We start from the raw sequence: 17399 nt of genomic DNA, 5'->3' as shown, positions 1-17399 counted from the left end.
AAAAGAAAGAAAAGAAACAAAAAGGAAAGATGGAAGGGAGGAAAGGAGGGAGAGAAAGAAGGAAAAAGAAGTAAGCTTGGCAATTACAATTCGTTGTCTTTGATACATGAGCCTTGTTCTCTGGTAATCCCTTTCCACTTCCACCTAGATATATATTTTTATACATATGGTGCTTTCATATATTTGCTTTTGATATCATAATCAAGTAAAGATCTAAGTGAACATCGTATTTTTACTTTTCATTTCTTGAAAAAAGAAAAAGCTTTAAAAATATGGTACACAGTAGAATCTTCATGCTAATCTGGAGACTGGAAGCTTCCAGGCTTGTTAGTACTCACCAGAAGTTTGTGAGAATGTTTTTCAATTTCTAAAAGCAACCTGAAATATTTATAAGAATTATTAAATTGAGAAGAGATGTATTAAAATTCAATTACTGATGTGTTGGGTATCTATTAGCTTAGCTGTATTAATTCCAAAAATCTATTTTATTGAATTATTACATTTATAAATATTAACAAATTACTGGGGACAATTGAGATCTTTGTAAATTGAGTGCCTTAATAATTTTCCAGATCTTCTCTTAATCCTTCAGTTAAGTGTGATAGGCTTATACATTCCTTGATAGATTTATCTGTTGACATTTTCTACTATTTGTTATTCTTGATTTTTTAACAATTTTTTTTTTACAAAAATTTAAAATTTATTTTTGAGAGATAGGCAGAACGTGAGCAGGAAAGGGGCAGAGAGAGAAGGAGACACAGAATATGAAGCAGGCTCCAGGCTGTAAGCTGTCAGCACAGAGCCCTGATGCGGGGCTCAAACTCATGAACTATGAGATCATGACCTGAGCGAAAATTGGATGCTTAACTGACTGAGCCGCCCGGGCCCCTATTTGTTGTTCTTGTGAATGGAAACTTCCTGTTACATTTATGTGCATATGTTGGGAGTGAGTTATTGTTTATGTTTGTGAAAGTTATTGATTCTGACATGTTTATCTTCTTTGAATTCTCTTGAACTCTCTTAGTTCTAAGGGTTTGTCATGTGATTCCTTTGTGTATTCTTGGTAGACAACTACATTATCTACAAATAATGACAATTTGCATTTTTAATTATATATATTTATATATTTTTATTACACTTTTATTACATGCTACTTCCTTTTCCTTTTTTTGTTTTTGGTTTTGTTTTTGTCTTGGCATTACTTACAATTTCCAGTAAAATGTTGAAGGGTAGTAAAGATAACAGGCATCCTTTTCATGTTCTTAACTTTAATGAGAGTGTTTCTAGCATTTCACCATTAAAAATGGTCCTTACTTAAATAGATTTCTATAAGTCTCTAGGGTGAGCACATCCTAAGTAACTCCCCTCCCTCTACACAATGAGTCACCCCTTTGCATAACCCTTATCCCTTGAGTATGCATAGACCCTGTGACTTGCTTCTAACCAAAAGAATAAGGCAAATGTGATGGACTGTTTCTCCCATGATTGTTACATTGTATAAGACTGTCTTGGGGGGGGGGGCCTCTGGAGAAGAGATTCTCCTGCCAGCCTTGAAGAAGCAAAACTGTGAACTGCCTATGTGGCGGGTCATATGGCAAAGAACTGCAGACAGCCTCTGGGAAAATAACGGCAGCTTCTAGTCTCCAGCTTCCAGCCAATAAAAAGCTTTGTCCCTTAGTAAGTGCCTTGTGGCTCAGTGGGTTAAGCGTCCAGCTTCGGCTCAGGTCATGATCTCACAGTTCCTGAGTTTAAGGCCTGCATCAGGCTCCTCACTGACAGTGTGAAACCTACTGGTGATTCTCTCTCTCTCTCTCTCTCTCTCTCTCTCGTCCCCTCCCCCAGTCTCACTTTCTCTCCTTCTCAAAATAATAAACAAACAAACAAACAAAGTTTAGTCCCTTTGTCATACAACAAGGAAATGATTTCTGCTAACAACTGGAATGAGCTTGGAAACAGATTCTTCATTAGTTGAATCTCCAAATGAGAACACCTTGATTGCAGACTTGTGAGACTTTGAACAGAGGACCCAGTTAAGCTGTGCCCAGAATCCTGATCCATGGAAACTGTGACATAATAAATGTGTTTCTTGAAGTTGTTAAGTTTAGGAAGAAAGAAATCTTGCCACTTGCAACAACGTGGGCAGACATTGAGGGCATTATGCTAAGGTTTTAACTCAGACACAGAAAGACATGGTCTCATATGAGGACTCAAAAGAAGCTGAAGTCAGAAACAGAGACTAGAATGGTTGTTTCTGGGGGATGGGGGATGGGAGAAGAGGGGAGATGCTGGCCAAGAGCACAAACTTCCAATTATAAGATGAATACATTCTGGGGATCATAGTTATAATCTGGCGATTATAGTTGAAAATGCTGCTTTAGGGGCGCCTGGGTGGCGCAGTCGGTTAAGCGTCCGACTTCAGCCAGGTCACGATCTCGCGGTCCGTGAGTTCGAGCCCTGCGTCGGGCTCTGGGCTGATGGCTCAGAGCCTGGAGCCTGGTTCCGATTCTGTGTCTCCCTCTCTCTCTGCCCCTCCCCCGTTCATGCTCTGTCTCTCTCTGTCCCAAAAATAAATAAACGTTGAAAAAAAAAAAAAAATGCTGCTTTATACACTTCAAAGTTGCTAAGGGAGTAGATCTTTCATGTTTTCACCACAAAAAAGAAACGGAAATTATGTGACATGATCGCAGTGTTAGCTAACCCCACGGCGATAACCATTTTGACATAGATAAATGTACAAATTAATCCGTTGTGTATCTTAAACTTACACAGTATGTTGTTTGTCAATAAAGCTGAGGGCAAAAGTTGCCAAATTTGTGGGAATTTTTTACAGCAGCTACAGAAAATGAGCACAGTTTTTTTTTTTTAAATCAAATTAAAGGGAATGTCTATCATTCTTATTCTGCCAAGATTTTTTTCTTTTTAGAAGCAGAATAGCTATTGAATTTCTATCAAATATCTTTTTTAATTTTTATGTTATTTTAAGATCAGGAGTCAGCAAACTTTTTCTGAAAAGGGCCAGGTAGTAAATCTTGCAGACTCTGTCACAATATTCAGTTCTGTTGTTGTAGCACAGATGTAGTCACAGACAGTATGTGGATGCGAGAGTGTCGCTGTGTTCCAAAAAACCTTGTTCACAAAACAATGGTTGTCCAGTTTGGCCCACGGGTCGTGGTTTGCTAACTTTTAATTAAGATTATTGTATTATTTTTTCTCCTTGAACTTGTTAAATGAAATTTGTTATGGGACTTTCTAATATTAAATTGCCTTTACTTTTTCTGGTGTAAATTCTACCCGGGAATGATTTTTTAATGTGCTGCTGGATGCAACTTGTTAAACTTTTATTTAGGACTTTAGCATTTGTATTAATAAGTACTATTGGCCTATAGTTCCCTGACATTTTATCTTTGCTCAATTCATGTTATTTTAGTCTCGTAAAATGAGTTGGATAGCTTTTCAGCCTTTCCTAAATTGTACAAAAATGTGTATAATGTGGGAATTATGTAGTCTTTAAAGGCTTGATAGACTTTTTTTGTTTGCAGTTTTTCCCCAAAGCTAATTGATTATTTCTTGTTTGATTGGTTCTTGGGGATTTGGGCTATCTTTATTATTGGTTTATAATTTTATTATATTGGAATTTATTGAAATGTTCTTTTTAGCTTTATACACGTAGAGTTTTCTGATGGCCTCACATATAGTTGAGAAGATGTGTCTTACCTATAACTTGGGTTCAAAGTTCTATTTTTATATATCTACTAGCTTATTATAAGTGATAGTCAAATCCTCTAAATCTTTTCATTTTGTCTATGGTATCTACTGATTAATAAAAAGAGCCTGTTAATTTTTAATATTACTTTAAGTGCTTTGTATGCACATGTGCAATTTTTTTAAAATTGTAAGCTACCTTAATCCTTTTAGAATAAGAAAAATCTGGTTTGTAAAAATATCTACAGAGTGTAGCCTTCTGTGAGTTTAAACAAAGATCAGAGGCATCCTTTCTCCTTTGCCATGATACATAGATCACTTCACCAAACATGCTTCTATGTGCAATGGTGGAAGGCATTCAATGATACATTGACAAGGAAGAGACTCAGGAAATGTAAGAGGTGGTCAACAATAATCCTTTTCTTTCTTCTCTGTATTATATTTGTATACAATGAAACAATTGAAAAGGAGTATTTCATTTAGAATGTAACAAGGCAATTAACATCTTGGTTATTGTTATGGCATGTATACTTCTTCCATTTGGCGGCTCAGTCTAAGAGTTACCTATTAATAATACACTTAAACCTCTAACTCACTTTCAGTTAGGGATGGTGGCCACATCATTTTTTAAATTATTATTATCATTATTATTATTATTATTATTTTGAAAGAGAGAGAGCATGTGCAAGCAGGGAAGGGGCAGAGAGAGAAGAAGAGAGAGAGAATCCCAAGCAGGCTGCACACTGTCAGCACAGAGCCTGATGCGGAGCTTGATCTCACCAACTGTGAGGTCATGAACTGAGCTGAAATCAAGAGTCAGATGCTTAATGGACTGAACCACCCAGGCACCCTAATGGTGGCCATATCTTTATGGAATTTACACATACCATGTACACATTGTGAGCTTAACCCCTGTGGGAGTAACTTTTTGATTAAATTATTCATCCTGAATAAAGAGAAATAATACCCAGATTTCATACAATGAACATGAAAAATGACTACCTCACACCAGTCTACAGACACATCAGGGTTGTTGCAGAGCTTCCTGTAAAAACATTTCACATCTTGATTCTTCACTTCTGGACCAAAGAGTTGCTCCACGGCTGCATAAAACTTGTCATAATCAATTGCATCTGCATCGTAACAAAGTGCAGGAACATCGTTATCAGACTCCAAGGACTATATTGCATTTCTCAGCTCCTTTTTCTATTTTCTAATCTATTTCATTATTTCAACCTATTAAAACCAGATTATGCTGCATTTTAAGGTTCTTTTTTAATTAGAAACAGAACTAGTCGATTAAAATATTAGAAGAAAATATTTTACTTTGGTGTTTAGTTTTTCCTCCAAAACTTATATTTCAACTATTTTACGAGTTTTATTCAGGAATACAAAGATCGGAAGGTGAATTACTTCCTTCCTGTCAGGAAAATTTTTACCAATCAAGGGTGTCTGCTAGAGCCCATCTTCAAGGAAAGGGAGTAATTCTTGATAGGTTCTTTGAACCTATTTGGACACCACACACACACACACACACACACACACACACACACACTATACTTGAATATTGATTTTGCCAAACTTGGTGATTCACCTGGGAGCTACTGTTCTGTCTAAAGGCAAGAAGGAATTAGAAGCAAAGGTGCATTGAGAATTTGTTATGTGTGGGAACTGAGCTAGACACTGGAATTAGAATGCAAAATTAGATAGACAAGTTCCCTTCCTGTGGGAATTTATGTCCTAGTGGAAGACACAGCAAATCAACAAGTAAACCAACAAATAAAGTATTTACAGATTGTGATGGGCAAGACTAATTACTAGAGATAGACATTCGATTAATGGTTATGTAATGTGAGAGGTGACGGGACATGAGGAGACTCTGGGATGCTAGAAATGTTCTTTGTCTGGATCTGGTTGACGGCTGCAGGTATGTTTACCAATGTCCAAATTTTCTGTGCTATATACTTAAGATTAGTTGTGTTCTTTGGGCTCCAATGTATGCATATTATACCTTAGGAGCAAAGTAAAAGTTATTAGGTATAGAGTGAGCTAAGTGCTAGGAAGGAAACCAATAGGGAGCTATGAGAGAATTCTCTATCTATCAGTGTTGGTGGGCAGGGAAGCCTCTCTAAGGACACAAGTAAAAACAGTTAAGCTAAGACCTAATAAGCAAAAAGAATTCAGCCATGTGTAAAGCTAGATAACACCATTTTAGGCAGAGGCCAACCAAAGACTCATGTTCTGAGAAGGTCTATGGATATGGAGTATAGTGAGGACAGGGAAAGCGCTGTGAGGTGAGATTACCAAGAAGGAGGGTTAAGCTGGAGTCAGTAGTTTGTAATTTATTCTAAGTATGAGAGTAAGCATGATGGTAAGGTATTGCCTTAAACTTTTCTCAAAGCACACTGGCTGCTGTAAGGACAGCTATAAGAGTGACAGCTATAAGAGCGACAGCTATAAACCTAGCAAGGGCTAGTGCATTAATCTGGGATTCAGGTAGTGGAGCCTTGGCCAGAACGATGCGCTAGCCAATGTACATCCTGGGCTGTCTTGGAAAGTCCAATTTATACTGATATTCTCAACTTAGTTAATAATAACAACCCCTTTCACTCTTGAAAGTGTCCTCAATTGGGTGATAAGTGATGTAGGCACTGAGAGGTAGCACTGGCGATGGCGATATATAGTTGGAAGTAGAATGACAAAGACTTATAACTGGAAGCTGTTGGGGGCAGGAGTGGGGAGTGAAGGACAAGCAGGATTCCAGAGCAACAGGTCTCATCCAGGGGAGGATTTGCCGTCTATCTCCCACAGGGACATTGGCAATGTTGACTGTGGACAATTTTGATTGTTGCAGTTAGGAATGGAAGTGCTATGCCATCTAGTAGGTAGAGGCCAGATATACTAACCATCCCACGATGCACAGGATAGCCCCTCTTTCACCCCACATACACATACACAGAACAAAGAATCATCCAGCCCCAAATGTCAATAGTGCCAAAGTTGAGAAATCCTGGTCTAGAATGACACTCATGGTTTTGGTTTTAAAACTCAGCAAGTATTGGTGTTATTTACCAAAACAGAAGCAACTGAGGAAGGACCATGGGTCTTGGAGGGGGGAGAATAAAGCATTCCCTCTTGGTCATATTAAATGTAAAATTCCTATGAGATATTCAAATAGTTTAGCTGCTTTAAATTCACACCATTGTGAGTATGATGTGTCTCCTTGTAAATGAGTCTCACTGTAAATGCCACTGGATGAGGATGATGAAACTTTCCTTTCCTGGGTGATTTTAATTCTCTCAGGTCACTTGACAAGATGATCGAACAGTAGTATTACACAGATGAATTCCTTGGGTGAATTCCTTGACATCATTTTTGAGATAGACACTGTTACATTAAAAACATTATCGGGGCGCCTGGGTGGCGCAGTCGGTTAAGCGTCCGACTTCAGCCAGGTCACGATCTCGCAGTCCGTGAGTTCGAGCCCCGCGTCAGGCTCTGGGCTGATGGCTCAGAGCCTGGAGCCTGTTTCTGATTCTGTCTCTCCCTCTCTCTCTGCCCCTCCCCCGTTCATGCTCTGTCTCTCTCTGTCCCAAAAATAAATAAACGTTGAAAAAAAAAAAAAAGAAAAAAAAATTAAAAAAAAAACATTCTCTCTAGTTTTTAGCTTCTTGCCTGTCATGAGAAGTAGACCCTATTTTCCAGTACTTATGAATAAATATGAATATATGCTAGTATTAGAAGTCTGATGAAAGTTAAGATTATATTTCTTCTTTCTCAATCTTTTAGGTCAGTCCCTCTCTCATAGAAGGAAATTTATCTGTACTTATTTTTTTTAATCAAATCTATACTGTATATCTATATATCTATTGTACATTATACTGTGGCATATTATAGTATAATATTATATAAAATATATATTGCTATATATCTATTAAAATATATACATATTTACATATACGTACACATAAACATATATACTATAGAGGAAGGAAATTTTTCAATGTGGCTTTGTGATTGCAAGCTTTTTTTTTTTTTTTTTCAACGTTTTTATTTATTTTTGGGACAGAGAGAGACAGAGCATGAACAGGGGAGGGGCAGAGAGAGAGGGAGACACAGAATCGGAAACAGGCTCCAGGCTCTGAGCCATCAGCCCAGAGCCCGACGCGGGGCTCGAACTCATGGACCGCGAGATCGTGACCTGGCTGAAGTCGGACGCCCAACCGACTGCGCCACCCAGGCGCCCCTGTGATTGCAAGCTTTAAGTGAAAGCAAGGTTAACTTGTTTGCTTAGCACACATTTCAAGAGTACTTCCTGGATATAAGACTCTGGGCTAACCATAAGGTTATAAAGCGTTCAAAGCACTCACAGTTCAAGTGCTATGGCAAAGAAGAGGCAGGAACACACACATTTCAGCAGGTTAGGTGCAGCAGGGAAATTCCTCGAGATGGCAAGTTAACAGTGTGCTAAGGATGGCTTTGCCTGGGGAAAGTTCTGACAAAGAGATGACATTTGATTTGGGTCTTAAAAGATGAGCAAAAGTTATAGGCACAAAAGAGGGAGGAAAGGCACTCTACACTTGGGGAATGACACATGCAAAATCAGAGTCATAAGTCATTGGGAATGCTGAAAAGTTCATATTAGGACAGAAAGTTTATGAAGGGAAGTTCCAGGAGCTGAGGCTGGAAAGGTAGATTGAAGCATGGCTGAGAATAGCCCCGAATGTCAAGTTAACATATATGTACTTTTATTTTTTTTTTAATTTTTTTTTAATGTTTATTTACTTTTGGGACAGAGAGAGACAGAGCATGAACGGGGGAGGGGCAGAGAGAGAGGGAAACACAGAATCGGAAGCAGGCTCCAGGCTCTGAGCCATCAGCCCAGAGCCTGACGCGGGGCTCGAACTCACGGACGGTGAGATCGTGACCCGAGCCGAAGTCGGACGCTTAACCGACCGAGCCACCCAGGCGCCCCAACATGTATGGACTTTAAAGCTGAGTTAATAAGCCAGCAATGTGGCAGTTTAAAAAAAAAAATTAAAAGAATAACTCTTGGGGCACCTGGGTGGCTCAGTTGGTTGAGCATCCCACTCTTGATTTTGACTCAAGTCATGATCCCAGGGTTGTGGGATCGAGCCTTCGTTTCCAGCTGAGCATGGAACCTGGTTAAGATTCTCTCTCCTCCTTTCCTCCTCTCCCCCACTCATGTTCTCTTTCTCTCTCTGTCTAAAAAAATTCAAAAATAAGGCAATAACACTTGGCAAGAAGACTATTATATTGAAAGGCTGTTGTAATAACCCAAGAGTGAGATACCATCATGAAATAGTCAAAGGATATAGCAAGATATCTGGCTCAGGAGACTATGTAGGTGGAGTCTCTGCTTTAAGGTTGATAGAGAACACAGGCAAGGCTCAAAAAAAAAAAAAAAAAAAAAAGGAGGCAAAGAAAGAATGAGAAAGGGAAAAAAAGAGAGGTGTGATGAGACACGCAGAAGGAGACAGTTTCTGGAAGCAGAGGCAGCAAGATGCTAATGCAGTGAAATAGCCAAGTAAGCTGGAAAATGAAAACAATTGATTGAATTCGGCAGCCGCATTAGGTGATGAAATACCTTGGTAAGAGCATTTTCAGCAAAGTGATGAGAGAAGTCAGACTTGAGTAGATTGAAAATTAAGTGGTGACACTGTGGGGAAATTTAGCGGTGAATCAAAGGAAAGGCATACAGTGGTAGCTTATAGGGAAGAACAAGTCAAGGTCAGGACGTTTGGGTGTATTTTTAGTTTGAGAGGACAAAGCTAAAAAAAAGGAGATTTTGAAGTTGTTGCAGTAGAGTGATAGCTTTGGAGAAGAGGAGGGATCGAAGAATGACAGGTGCTGGTTTGGGAAACTCAGAAGTGGAGTAAAGGGAGTTTGAGAGAATTCTTGTCTTTTGGCATTGCTTTTTCTTATGATGATGTAAGCTTGGCCAAGGGGAGCTGAGATCCAGACAGGATTCAACAAAAGTGGTAAGGGTTTGGAAAATCAATTACAGATAAATTACAGGTAAACAGACTGGGGAAGATTTTTTTAACTATATAAAAAATTAAAAAATAAAAGTTTTGGGGCGCCTGGGTGGCGCAGTCGGGTAAGCGTCCGACTTCAGCCAGGTCACGATCTCGCGGTCCGTGAGTTCGAGCCCCGTGTCAGGCTCTGGGCTGATGGCTCAGAGCCTGGAGCCTGTTTCCGATTCTGTGTCTCCCTCTCTCTCTGCCCCTCCCCCGTTCATGCTCTGTCTCTCTCTGTCCCAAAAATAAATAAATGTTGAAAAAAAAAATTAAAAAAAAAAAAAAAATAAAAGTTTTGTCTACAGGTTTAGAAAGCCCAGCCAAGTTCACAATCATCTAAATACTACATCCAGAAGCCCTGAGTCTTAGCTCTAACACATAGAGGTTGAGTGACTTGGGCAGATGTACCTGTACTTCCCAACCTTTAACAAGTAAAATGGGGGTGATAGCAATAACAGTAATATTTGTTGTGAGAATCAATTAAATTATATTTTTAAAGGTGATTTACAAATTGTTAAACACTATTCAAATAATACCAGTTTTGTGTTTGAATATGGAAAGTCAACAATTTAACTCATTTGTGGCTGTCCAGCCTGGCACATTAAGAGGCTGGCCATGCTGACCCCTTTGCAATTAATTGTATGGGCTCTGCTGCTTTTCTTGTAACAGCAGGGTTTGTTCCATTAGTCTTTTACTCTGCTGTTAAGCCTTATTTGTCACTGCTGTCCTCAGTGCCCCGAAGTTGTCCCCTTGAGTCCTGACCATGGTGGTGTACTTTCCATTCTGTGTTGGTATTTCTGCTGTTAATGATCATGGCAGACCACTGCCTACCTTGTTCCCCTTACCTTGGCATGCTCCAAATTATTCCATCCTAGAGACATAAGGGGAGGCCCAGGCAGTGAACAAAAGTTTCAGAAAAACTTTGCCCTGCTTATGAATGTCTTTATGGTCTCATGATACCCTTAAGAGGTGGCAGGGCAGCTTCTATGGCTCGCTAATGGTCACTGTGCACTACTGGGAATCCCAGGTCAACCAGCAAGACATCAGAGGTAGATCCCACAGAAGAATTCTTAGATGCCACTTAATGAAACCCCTTAATTTTACTTTTGATGTCTCAAATTTAGGTTCAAGGAAATGAACAAAGCTTCCCCAGGACGACTTAGCTAGTTAGGGACAGAGTCAGAACTCAGGCCTCCCAGTCAATGTCTTTGCTATTAAGCAACATTGCTTCTCTTTGATGGCTTAAAACATTGGACAGTTCTAATCCACAGACCCAATTGGGTGCCCTATAATCACTGATCTTACCTTCTTTTTGTATAAACAGGCCTGCTCTTTCATCTCTTTTCTGGGCTGCTACATGTTCAATCAATTTTTCAAACCCTTTCAAGGCTGTCTTGAAATTGCTAATCTGAAGTGCAGTGCTTAAATGCTTTTCCTCCTTGATATCCATAGGGACATAGAGTTATTTATTTCTGTACAGAAATAAATAGCACAAAGTTGCCAACTTGGAAAACCTTCCAGTTGGTACAATGCCTCCCTGCTGTCTCAGTTTTGTCCCAGGTCTCATTCCTTCGGTCTTAAAATCCCATACTGTGGGTAGGAGTCAGAGTCGTCACTAGGATGTTAGCAGGGAGGAACGCTGACTTAATCTAATGCATTTCACATATGCAAACATTTCAGTAAGTATCCTGACCTCATAATGTTACCAGTGTCCTTCAAACGGCCCTCATTGCATCATAATATCTCTGTCACCTCCCCTTCCTTCATAAGGAGGGCATTAAGCTTTCCTTCCCCACAAACTGTGTGCAGGCGTGTGTGTGTGTGTGTGTGTGTGTGTGTGTGTGTGTGTGTGTGTATGTACACTATCTGGAGGGAAGTCGAATAGGTAAAGGCCAGTGAAAGAAACTTGGCATTACTTTCCCTCTCCTAGATCTCTTCCTACCTCAAACCATCTGCCTTCCTCAAAATGCTGTGGAGAGTCACCTTACCACTCATTCTTGTAGCTTTGCTGGATATGGAACCAAAAACTTCTCAAGATGAAGGTATATTTCAGCATTTGTCATTTCTGTCCCAAATAAAGTTATCTTTAGAGGTCCTAGGGAATAAAGAAGTTTCTTCTTCCTTTATGCATTGACCTTCAGTGGAAATGATCAAGTGAGGCAGGAGTGGGGAAGGGGTAGTTTTTGATTGAGAGGAAAGTTCTTCAAGATGTTATTAGTTGAATGCAGCATGGGGAATATAGTCAATAATATTGTAACGATATAGGATGGTAACAGATGATAGCTACACTTATAATGGTGAGCATTGAGTAATGTCAAGCCACATGTTGTACACCTGAAATGAATACGACATTGTTTGTCAACTATACTTCAGTAAAACAAAACAAAACAGAAAACCCTGACCAGCCCTTCTCAAACTATCAAGGTCATGAGAAATGAGGAATGTCTGAGAAACTATCACAGTCAAGAGAAGCCTCAGGAGATTTGATTACTCAGTGTAACGTGGCATCCTGGTTGGGATCCTGGAACACAAAAAGACATTAGGTAAAAACTAAAGCAATCTGGCTAAGCTGGGGCCTTTAGTTATTAGCGAGTATCAAAACTGTTTCCTCAGTTGTAACAAGTACACTAGTACAATATGTTAATAAAAAGAGAAACTGGGTGAGAAGGTATATGGGAACTGTCTGCACTATCTTCTGTTTTTCAGTAAATCAAAAACTGTTCTAGAGGGGTGCCTTGCTGGCTCAGTTGGAAGAAGATGTGATGCTTGATCTCAGGATCATGAGATTGAGCCCCATGTTGGGTGTACAGATTGCTAAAAAATAAATAAACTTGAAAAAATAAAGTACATTTACAAGGTGAAATGGTTTCCCCGAGCTAGTCTAAAAAGATGATACAAGAGAAGGCATCCTGATGTCACTCCTCCATGTGCCTGTCTCTTGAGTCACATTCCTGAAGCCTGGACTGATGCCATCTGTGTATCAGGGCATAGCTGCCATACTGCTCTCCACCTTTGCCACCATTTGGGAAATTTCCTTATCCAATCTCCTATGCCTTTCTTGTTATTCCCTCATTTTGGTGGCTTACGTACAAAAATAGTGCCTGGGAAATACATTTTTGTTATACCTTGCATGTTTGAAAATATTCTTAACCTTCTCTTGCATTTGATTAATATTAGGTTGGGTATAGAATCCTAGGTTGGAAATCACTTTCGTTTAATATTCTGAAGATTTTATTCCGCTGTCTTTTGTTTCTCATGTTGTTACAAGAAGTCTTTTCAAATCAGTTTCTGCTGCTAATCATAAGCTAGTCTATCCCTGATTCTTTGTACATAACTTGTTTTTATCCCCTGCCCCTTACACACATGCACACAAGGAAGCTTATACATGTTCTTTTTCTCCCAAGTGTATAAAAATTTCACTACAATGGGTATTGGTGTGGAGATCTCTCTCTCTCTCTCTCTCTCTCTCTCTCTCTCTCTCTCTCTCTCTCTGCTTTTAAGGGCAAGGTTCTAAGTGAAATTTCATTTTTAAACAAATGTATGCATTTGTTTAAACGTCTGCATTGGGGAAGGGGAATGTGGACAGATACACAATTTATACATCAAGCTGATTCCTATGCATCTGAGGAGCTATATGCACTAGGAGAACTGACATTCAGAACTGAAGACATGCAAGATTCTCTCTCTCCCTCTCTTTTTTAATTCAACTACATTCATTAAATTATGTTTCATAAGGCAGGAAAAGATGCAGATATATTTAGCAAGATATTTCTTTTTTTTTTTAATATATGAAATTTATTGTCAAATTGGTTTCCATACAACACCCAGTGCTCATCCCAAAAGGTGGCAAGATATTTCTGTAAGGGCTCTGTTTCCCACCAGGGACCAAGGTTAGAGAGAGTAGGGAAGCATGCATCCCAGTCCTTGGAAGTTTACTTGATTGTGCAAGTGTTGAAGTTCCCTCTCACATGACATGTGTATGATGCGGAAGGCTGGGGGTTATCAGTGATCCCATGCAAGAATGACAGATAAAACATGTCTCCATTCCCCCTCACTGCCCCCTTGTATTTTATAAAGGATTTGCTTGGAATATAGGGACATGGATGATTTAATGCTCCACTGTAGGAAGATATTAAAATGGACCCCTTGATGCCTTGGAAGGGGCCCCACAATACAACTGAAGAACTCCCCCATTCTAAAGGACAGGGCTGCACAGTCCATGCAGGAAGATGCACAGAGATACTGGGAAGCCAGTTCTGCAGGTAGTAGCTCATTCTCACCTTCAAACTACTGAAGAGAAGGTAGTTTCTTAGGAGATCGAGGAGAGCACTAGTTAACAGTTCCTTGGAATTTCAGAGCAGTCAAAGGGCCGAGACTTTTCTCGATTTCTTTCTACCCAGTGGGCACCAGAGGGGAGAAACTGAGGCTGGCCAGTTCTCCACAGCAGTCCACACCCAGAATTTGGTGTGACTAGAATGCATACATTGCGAGAGGAGCAGATGCTAGACTCTGAGGGCCCCTACTGGAGAAGACTGCCTGCAGGGTCCGGGGGCCCTAACCAGGGTCCTAGGTGGAGATGCAAGCAGACAGCTGGCAAAGGCATTACCTCTGTCAAGGGACTTGTGAGAGAAAGATCTCTGTCACTTCAGGTCCTCAAAAGAACCCACGAATCACCCTAGAAAATGACAGCAGTTAAAATCTGCCACAATCTGAGGGTGCCAACATCAGATGACAACTTTACCAATCAAGGAAGACAGGCTTTGGAACCTCATAAAATATCATTCAAAGGCAGTTAAAGAACAGGTGCAGAGAAGACATTTGAAATCAGTAATGGGAGGGAGTAAAGTTACTTTCTGCTTACACCTGCTGAGTCCGGCTTGCTCAATAAGCTGGTTGCATCTGTTTCCTTTTCCTACTCTGAGAAATGCAGGCACAATTTGCATCTACTTTTTTATTGTGAAAATATACATAACATAAAAGTGTACACAAGTCAGTGGCTTGAAGCATACTTACAATGTCATGCAACCATCACCACTGTCTATTTCAGAACTTTTTCATCATCCCAAACTGAAGCTCTGTGATCTTAACCACTAACTCCCAATTCCTCCCACCTCAGTCCTCAGCCCCTGACTTTCCATCTCCATGAATCTGCCTATTCTAGGTACCGCATGTAAGTGGAATCATACAATATTCGTCCTTCTGTGTCTGACTTATTTCACTTAGCATAATTTTTTCAAGGTTTATCCATGTTGTAATGTACTAGAAATTCATTCCTTTCTATAGACTGAATACAATTCCATTTTATGCCACATTTGGTTTATCCATTTGTCTGATAATGGACATGTGGTTCATTTCCACATTTTGGCTGCTATGAACATCAGTGTACAAATATCTGTTGAAGTCCCTGCTTTCAATTCTTTTGGAGATTAGATAGATAGATATATGTAATTACTGGATCATATGATAATTCCATGCTTAACTTTTTGAGGAGCTGCCACACAGTTTGCATAGTGGCCACACCATCTTACATTCTCAGCAGCAGCACACCAGGGTTATAATTTCTCCACATCCTTGCCAACACTTATTATTTTCCATTTTTTGTTTTAGTTTTTACTTTTTGAGAATAGCCATTCTAGCAGGTGTGAAGTGATATTTCATTGTGGTTTTGATTTGCATTTCTGTAGTGACTAATGATATTGAGCATCTTTTTATGCACTTGTTGGCCATTTGTATATCTTTGAAGGAATGTCTATTTAAGTCCTTTGCCCATTTTTGAATTGGGTTGCTTGGGGTTTGTTGTTGTTGTTATTGTTGAGTTGCAGGAGTTCTTTTTATATTCTATATATTAATCCTTCATAGATCTATGATTCACAAATATTTTATTGACTGTCATTTCACTCTCTTGATGGTGTCATTTGATGCACAAAAGTTTTAAATTTTGTTGGAGTTCATTTATGTATTTTTTCTTATGTTGCCTATGCCTTTGGTGCCGTATTGAAGAAATCATTGCCAAAGCCAATGCAATGAAGACTTTTCTCCTATGTTTTCTTCTAAGAGTTCTACAGTTTTAGTGTTTAAGTTTAGTGGTTTGCTGCTTTTTGAGTCAATTTTTCTAAATGGTATAAGAGAAGGGTCCAACTTGATTTTTTTGTTTGTTTGTTTTTTGTTTGCATTTGGACATCAGGGTTTCCTACCACCATTTGTTGGAAAGACTTTCCTTTCCCCATTGAATGGTCTTGACAGCCTTGTCAAAAATCAATTGACCATATACGTGAAGGGTTATATCTTGACTATTCTGTTCCATTGATCTATGTCTGTCCTTATGCACTTGCTTATTCTGTTCCCTTGGTCTATGTCTGTCCTTACGCACTTGCTTTTTAAGGTGTGGTATTTTGCCATCTCCTATCATAACATACTTCTGGAAATAAATAAAAATATACATCATTATTGACAATATAAATCATATTTCTGGTATTAGTCTGCTTCTGTGGAGTACAATAAATATCTTTAGCAGTTAATAGTATTATAATAATGACTCTATCAAAATCCTTACGCATTTGCCAAAAGCCTCTTACTCCTCTTTTTCCTTCCTTGCTATTATTCTTCTTCCATATAGGTTTCCCAAAATGGCCATGGCCCTGCATGATCTGCCCAGTCACTGGTCACCCATATTTCTGCCCTCATTTCTTAATTCCCCTCTGCTCCAGCCACATTGGTTTCCTTGTTTTTCCTCCAAAATGCTACGAACAGTCCTAACCCAGTACATGCTCCCTGTGCCTGCAGAACTTAGCATGTATCCATAACCATTTGTATAAAATAATCTTTGCGCTCTCTTCCCCATACCCTTTCTCTGCCTTATGTTTTCTTTATGGCACATATCAGCATCTGACACACTACACATGTACTTACTTGGTTATTATCTATCCCAGCACTACCAGAATGTAAGCTTTGTGAGGGCAGGGACTCAGCACCAATGAACGAACGAATGAATGAATGAATGCTTTAGAAAAAAATATAGTGAGCCCTTTATTCATTCAACAAATATTTATTGAGAACTTACTGTAGACTAGATAGGAAGTGTGATGAAAACATAGTGAACATTAAACATATTAAACATCTAGAACTTGTTAAATGTTTGCATACATCTAAAATATAAAATTATATGAGGGGCGCCTGGGTGGCTCAGTCAGTTGAGTGTCCGACTTTGGCCCAGGTCATGATCTCACAGTTCGTGGGTTCCAGCCCCGCATCAAGCTCTGCGCTGACAGCTCAGAGCCTGGAGCCTGCTTCAGATTGTGTCTCCCTCTCTCTCTGCTCCTCCCCTGTTCATATGCTGTCTCTCTCTCTCAAAAATAAAGATTAAAAAATAATTTTTAATTAGATGAATTTTTTAAAGGTCCAGATTGGAATCTTTAAAGGCAAATCAAGGTTTTGAGGGCGGAACCCCCCCCCCCCCCCAGCTACTGCTCAATGCACCAGGGTGGAGAGATCACCCCGCCCTGTTTGGTTCTGCATTTCCAGGGAATTTAGGATGGGGGTTCAGTGAAGCTAGTGATTTTCTACTGGTCTTTTGAACAGGGGTAGAAGGGGTAAACACCCTCATAGAGGACAATTCCTTTGCCCTTCCACACTGTGCTTGTCACCAGCACCCAGGGC

At 39.6% G+C, this 17399-nt stretch overlaps 2 protein-coding genes across 3 annotated transcripts in view; one reads left to right on the top strand and one right to left on the bottom strand.

The window, feature by feature from the left end:
* WDR64 (WD repeat domain 64) overlaps positions 1–11387 on the bottom strand; it is a 146620-nt gene extending 135233 nt beyond the window's left edge. The window contains exons 1-2 of one of the 2 annotated variants that reach the window (XM_086693487.1): positions 11049–11387; positions 4705–4835 (exon numbers count right to left, since the gene is read on the bottom strand). In XM_086693487.1, the coding sequence (XP_086549613.1) occupies positions 4705–4835; positions 11049–11193 (276 nt within the window). In that variant the 5' untranslated portion in view covers positions 11194–11387. Of the gene's footprint in view, positions 1–4704; positions 4836–11048 lie in introns of those variants that run through there. The other variant, XM_086693488.1, reaches the window with a different exon arrangement.
* Positions 11388–11576: 189 nt separating this feature from the next.
* The window catches only part of OPN3 (opsin 3), a 50683-nt gene continuing 44860 nt past the window's right edge, over positions 11577–17399 (top strand). The window contains exon 1 of the transcript XR_015245891.1: positions 11577–11785. The gene's annotated coding sequence lies outside the window, so the exon portion shown is untranslated. The remainder of the gene's footprint in view (positions 11786–17399) is intronic.

This window comes from Puma concolor, chromosome E4, assembly GCF_028749965.1.
Source record: "Puma concolor isolate L17-30 chromosome E4, mPumCon1.1.hap2, whole genome shotgun sequence".
NCBI lineage: Eukaryota > Metazoa > Chordata > Mammalia > Carnivora > Felidae > Puma > Puma concolor.
The sequence above is the reverse complement of the archived record's forward strand: the minus strand, read 5'-3'. Positions and strand labels throughout refer to the sequence as shown.